Source organism: Nyctereutes procyonoides, unplaced genomic scaffold (assembly GCF_905146905.1).
Source record: "Nyctereutes procyonoides isolate TBG_1078 unplaced genomic scaffold, NYPRO_anot_genome, whole genome shotgun sequence".
NCBI lineage: Eukaryota > Metazoa > Chordata > Mammalia > Carnivora > Canidae > Nyctereutes > Nyctereutes procyonoides.
Window position 1 is genome coordinate 62604707 of NW_026575052.1, and position 6242 is coordinate 62610948.

The following is a 6242-nucleotide window of genomic DNA, read 5'->3' on the forward strand; positions in this document are numbered from 1 at the left end:
AAAAACCAAAAGATCAAGTTGGGAGAGGGACTGTCCAGGGAGAGGGCAGGTGGTAACAGATGAAAATACCACAGGGTGGAAGAAGCCTCAAATACCAGACAGAGCAGTGTATTTAATTACGAGTGGGTGGTGGGAAATTTTCAGCAAGCCTGAAACCATCAAGAAAAAGAATCCACTAACATACCCCCACCGCCGGCAGTGATCAATACTTGATAGCTCTTTAGTCCCAGGCAAGAAATACTTAATTCTTTAGTAAGAATACATCTAATAAATCAGTACATTTAACAACTGTCATCATCTTACAATCCAGGAAAGCGGACACTCTTTTAGAAAAATAACTTAAAAACAGACACACTGGCATCCATCTATTATTACGTGTCTGTTTGGGTAAAGATACACGTGGTACATATACATACACAGATCATTTCTGGTACTTCCAAAACTTCCAAACAGTAAGTATTATCATTTCATTTTATAGACTGGGAAATTGGCTCAGATTAACACTTGGTGACTGTGCCAGAACATGAATCTAGATCTGATTCCCAAGCAAAGCTTTGGCTATCCAGATGTTACCACTTCTGGACAAGGTTTTCCTATTGTGCTTCCTTTTGCTGGTTAGCTGGGATCCAACCACCCTGGAGAATGCCATGAATGCTCAATTTTGTGAGTGCGCATTTTTCTGGCAAAGGGTCATGGCTTCCAATTACTTCTCAAAAGCCCTAGGAGACTAGGCTTCTTTGCTACAGTGTTCTCATAGCAAGCAACTTTCTCCTGCCTCTGCCCTTGCTGTGGACATCTGTCTCCTCCACCACTGCTAGGCTGTAGCTTACAGCCGCCCTGCTTCTCACTTCAAACATGTCGGACTTAGAAATCAGATGACAGACAGTCTGGTGGGCAGAGGAGTCAGCAAGCGTGGATTCCAGGTCCTGCTCACCAAATGACATGGGTTGCTCGGCCTTCCTGAGCATCACGGGGTGGAGGGAAGGAGTGACTGACCTGACTCATTCTCAAAGTGCTTAACAGTGCCTGGCATGCTCAGTGAGGTTGACAGGAAGTTCTAAAAAGAAATTACTACTGTATCCATAAGTTTTTTTTTTAAATTTATGATCTTTTTTTTTTTTTAAGATTTTATTTATTTATTTGAGAGAGTGACAGAACAAGCATGAACAAGGTGGTGAGGGGATGGGCAGAGGGAGAGGGAGAAGCAGACTCCCCTCTGAGCAGGGAGCTGATGCAGGGCTTGATCCCAGGATTCTGGGATCATGACCTGAGCCAAAGGCAGATGCTTAACCACCTGAGCCACCCAAGCGCCTGATCCATTTTTTTTTAAAAGATGTTTTTTTTTAATTTATTTGTTCATAGACACACACATGGTGGGGGGAGGGCAGAGACACAGGCAGAGGGAGAAGCAAGCTCCAAGCAGAGAGCCTGACGGGGGACTCGATCCAGGGTCTCCAGGATCACGCCCTAGGCTGCAGGCGGCGCTAAACCGCTGCACCACCGGGGCTGCCCTATCCATAAGTTTTTATTGCCATTTGTTTTTGCCCATTTGGCAGCTTCTTTCTCTTGACAAAGTTCTCTGACAGCTTTCTCATTAGTTCTTATTTCTTGACAAGCCAGTATCTAATCCAACTCATTCAGCTGGTATTTCTCCATGCTCCGGCATCAGCTAGATGAGGCTGGTTTCCAAACTGAACTCCTGGGAGTCAGCCCTGCAGACCCTTGGAGTGCATGCAGCTTCCTCTCTCCCAACCAAAGCAGCTCTGCTTTCGTTATTTTTATTTTTTAAAGATTTTATTTGACAGAGAGAGGGAGCAGCAGGCCCCCCACTGAGCAGAGAGCTGCTGTGGGACTCCAGCCCAGGACCCTGAGATAATGACCTGAGCTGAAGACAGACGCCTAACGGACTTAGCCACCCAGGTGCCCCATCAGCTCTGCTTTTATATTTGCTTTAAATATCAGAGAAGGAGTGTCCTGGGTTGTAAGACAGAACTGCACAATAAAATGGTGAAAAATGAAATGAAAACCTTATTTAAGAAAGCTGATCAGGTCACACAGCAGGACTACCAAACATTCAAACTCCTAGACTACACGCCAAACATTCAAAAGGCAAAGTGATCACCATCTCATGCCATGTCCTTAATGCACCAAACAAGGAGAGCTAATAAACAGTATCCTGGTAGCCCAGAATTTCTGAGCTCTGTGTTTGGGAAGAGGCAAACCATGGAAGCATCAGGTATTTAGTAAAGAAAAAAAATAAAATAAAATACACTCTCAATTCCAGATGATGTTCGGGGTCAGGCAGACTTAGTCCAGGCTTCTCCTTCCTCCCCACCGGAGCTCATCAAACAACGCATATTGCAGAAGAACCTCTGAGCTCCCCCGCAACCCAGTCACTGCCCTCACAGCACCACACAGTGACAGGGAAGCACCACCTCTCCTAAGGCGAAGGAAGAGAATGCAAGCACTTTAAGGAAAATTTTAAGACAGAGGCATCAAGGAGTTTCTGCTTAATCCTCAGCTAACTACAAAATTCAATTTAGCGAAAAACACTCTTACTGTAATAGAATTGTCTCAGTTGCACACTTACACTTTAAAAATGGCTAGAGCCCATTTCTTGATGCTTTCCAAGTACTTCCTCCAAATAAGTTACAATAATCAGATAGTTACTGTGGCTGTGCTCTTTGAATCCTCGTAGAAATGAGCCTTTTTAAAAAAGGCACCATGGGAGGATGGAAATTTGGCTTTTGACTCCTTGACTACAACTGCAGCCAAGATGCTCTTCCTTGGGGAAGTATAAAAGAAATAATGGTTCACATACCAAGCCTTGGCATAACTGCTCCCAGAAACTGCTCATCTTCTTGGAAGTGATTCTCTTGTAAGGATTCCAGCAATTTCTGCAGGACATCTTGGGGCACTTTGCAGCCGGTGCCCTTCAGTTCAGTGAATCTGGTTAGCCGGAAGCTCTTGTCCAATTCATAACTTTCCGGGTTAAAGGACTCCCGCGTAGACATGGTTCTTGGGAACACACACTTCACAGCTGGGCTCCTCCCCTCCCTCTCCTAGCCGGCTGGTTTCTTTACGGATCCACCTAGGTATCACCCAAACACAAAGACATCATTAAAAGAATCCTCACCAGTACTTGCTAAGCCTCAGGTGGATATACAGGACAGTGACAAGTAAGTGTGAAAAGAGCTGAAATCAACCGGACCCCAGGGATATGGCAGGGATCAGAGGCCACACAAGTTCCTCACGGTGATGCAAAAGCCGGAACGATCATTTTAAACATGGACTGTACCACCACAGACATCTTCTTCTACAGAAGATCTGACGTCTGTGTTGCTGTCACTGTGGCTCTGAGGGGACAGGACACCTCCCCTGAAGAAGGCACCATGGGCCAGCTGGCACAAGACACAAGGCCATTTTCAGCAGCAAGTCCCAAAGGTTCTTCTGGCGGCCAGCATTGTGAAAAAACTTCCAGTCACTTCATCTGTCAGCCTAGAAACACTATGGCTTTGAAATTAGAAGTCCCAGCTGAAGGGACTTTTCTGGAAAACCTTTTAATATCTTCTGCTGTCTCAAACAGAAAAATAAAATGCCCACCAGACACTCTGCAGGAAAAGGATGTTGATGGAAATGCATCTGATGGAATTCTTCATGATGCTCAATTCAACTTGAGAAAAGCAGGTTCTCACTTTGAGCCAAAAGCACAACATGATCCAAAACTAAGGAAGCCTCACTGAACAACACAAGTTGAAAAGTGGAAAGGCTGTTTAACGCAGCAAGATTAATCCTCTCCAAGAGAGCAGTGGAAAGTTCTCTTAATGTTTTAATGCAGTGCTCTTTCCTAGAAAGCAAACATCCCGCCCAACAAACCAGTACACACACATCACTGACAAAATATGCTTGCTCCTGCTCATTACGGTTTCACTGCAGAACTAAAATGAGAAATTAAACTGCACTTAAATCACTAGCAGTCATGGTACTTGATACTGTGGAAGTTTCTAGGGCGAACTCTTCTAAATCTGAAGCCTGGGAGGTTACACCAGAATCTTACATGTGCTCCCAGGGTTTACAAACCTCCAGAATGATATTTTATTGGGCATAGAATTACAAACACCCCAAGTTTTAGAGTCAGTTTCCCCTATAAAATTTATGATCAAGAACATAATTCCCATTTATATAGAGTTTCTGATCTCCTGGGAAAGACATCACTCATTTAAAATAAACCACACACACACACACACACACACACACACGCACATGCACAATAAACAAATAAAATAAATCTCACAAAGCCAGACTTTGGGCAGTAATCCAAATCGTCTTTACAAAAAAGCATGTTTGGGGTGAGCAATCATTTTGGCTTGAAACCTACAACCGTGCAGGAGTAAAGCTTCCAAGATTTCAAGAAAACAACCTGTCGGAAAGAAGGGTGTCAGGAGAGCAAAGCAAATTACCCAGAGGGGAATTCTGAAGCCATTTTAGAGTTAAGGAAGAGTCCAACAGCACTTTGACTTGGAAGAGTTTGGAACAAAACAGTCCTTTGCTCACAAAACGCCTCGCATTTAACACGCCTCACTCCTACGGGGTGGGGGGGGATCCAACTCACGAGGCATCCAGTTATTTTCCTACTTCCAACCCTAAACCACCGCCACCCTCCTCCAGAAAGAGGCGGGGAACTTGGGGAAGCTAACTTCCTTTTCAACCTAATTTCTACTTTCCCAGATTTTTAAGAGGGGGAGGAAAAAAAAAAAAGTCTAAGGACACCTTAAGTAAAAAAAAAAATAATAATAATGAATTAAAAATAAAAAAGCACTTAGGAGTTTTAAAATACTAAACGGAACGAGGGACACCCATCTCACACACACACACACACACACACACACACGAAATCTTGCAAAAGTTAGTTTTTGGAGGGTGAATGTGAGAAACCTGGGGGTCCGGGGGGAGATGCTTGGGGAAAGTCGTCATGAATGGAGAGGGGGGAGTCAGTCTGCCTAAGAGGGAGTGCACCGCCAGCCAGAGCCGCCTGTTGACACCTTTAAAACAAAGATATGAATATTTAAAGGCGGTTAACCCTTTCCTTCTCGGCCACCTGATTCTTTCCCCCCCCTGCAAAGGCGGGCGGAGCTCGGGAGCCCGGCGCGCGGGCCCGGTACCTACCTCCCTGGCCCCGGGCCCCCGGGCCCCCGGGCCCCCGGGCGCGCGGGCCCCGCACGCGAACAAAGGGCTGGGCTGCAGGCGGGCGCGCGGGGGCCGAGCGCGGTCCATGCGGCGGGCGCGCGGGGCCGCTCAGGGCGCGGGGGCCGCCCCGGAAGGCGCGCGGGGCCGCGGCTCTTTGTGCGGCGCCGCCGGCCCGGCCATGCCCGCCCTCCCGCTCTCCCGGCGGCGGGATCCCGGCCCGGGGCGCCCAGGGCCAGGCGGCGCCCGCGGGCCGGGGAGGGGGGGGGGGCGGGGAGGGCCCCGAGGTGCCGCGCGCCGCGCCCCGGGCACCGGCCTGGGCTCTCCCGCCGCGCGCGCGGGCCGCCGCGCAAAAATGTCGGCGGGCGAAAAAATTAACCCCTGCGTCGCCGCCGCCGCCCTCCCCCTCCACTCCTCCCCCGCCCTCTGCTCCCTCCCTCCTTCCCCGGCTCCGCGCGCGCGGCGGCGGCGGCGGCGGCGGCGGCGGCGGCGGCGCGGGCGGTGCTTCTTTTTTAAAGCGGCCCCACCAAGCCCTGGCTCGGCCCCTCTGCAGGCAGCGCTGGGGAGCGCCGGCCGTGCGCGGCTCCCGGCGGGCCCGGGCGGCCCGGAGGGGGATCCGCACGGCCGCCGCGGGCCCGCGGACGAATGTGCCCCTTTAAGCCTGGCGTCGCGCCCCCCCCTCCCCGAGCCGGGCGCTTACCGGTTCGCTTGGCGCCCTCCTCCTCCTCCCGAAAACGGGACTCCGGCGCTCCCACAATGCACCGGGCGCGGCCGGGCTCCCTTAAGCGTCGCCTGAATAAAAATGCCGCTCCCGGCGGCGGCGGCGGCGGCGGGGGGCGGCGGGGGGCGGCGGGGGGCGGGAGGGCCCGGGAGGGCCCGGGCCGCGCCTGGGCGCCGCGGGGGCTCGGCCTGCCTCGCCGGGCCCCTGCCGGGTACCGGGCCGCCGTGCGCCGCGCGCGCGAGGGGCCTTTAAGGGCCGCCTACCGCCCTTTAAGAGGCGGCGGGCCGCGGCCGGAGCGGCTCGGTGGCTGCGTGCGGCCCGGGAAGGGGGCGGGGGC

General features: G+C 51.3%; 1 protein-coding gene across 4 annotated transcripts in view; it reads right to left on the reverse strand.

Annotated features, from left to right (window-relative positions):
- SEPHS1 (selenophosphate synthetase 1) overlaps nt 1–6024 on the reverse strand; it is a 31193-nt gene extending 25169 nt beyond the window's left edge. Inside the window, exons 1-3 of one of the 4 annotated variants that reach the window (XM_055332191.1) lie at nt 5167–5273; nt 4936–5042; nt 2822–3091 (exon numbers count right to left, since the gene is read on the reverse strand). In XM_055332191.1, coding sequence (XP_055188166.1) covers nt 2822–3014 — 193 coding nt within the window. In that variant the 5' untranslated portion in view covers nt 3015–3091; nt 4936–5042; nt 5167–5273. Of the gene's footprint in view, nt 1–2821; nt 3092–4294; nt 4744–4935; nt 5043–5166; nt 5285–5884 lie in introns of those variants that run through there. The other 3 variants (XM_055332190.1, XM_055332189.1, XM_055332192.1) reach the window with 3 other exon arrangements.
- Nucleotides 6025–6242: the final 218 nt, after the last annotated feature.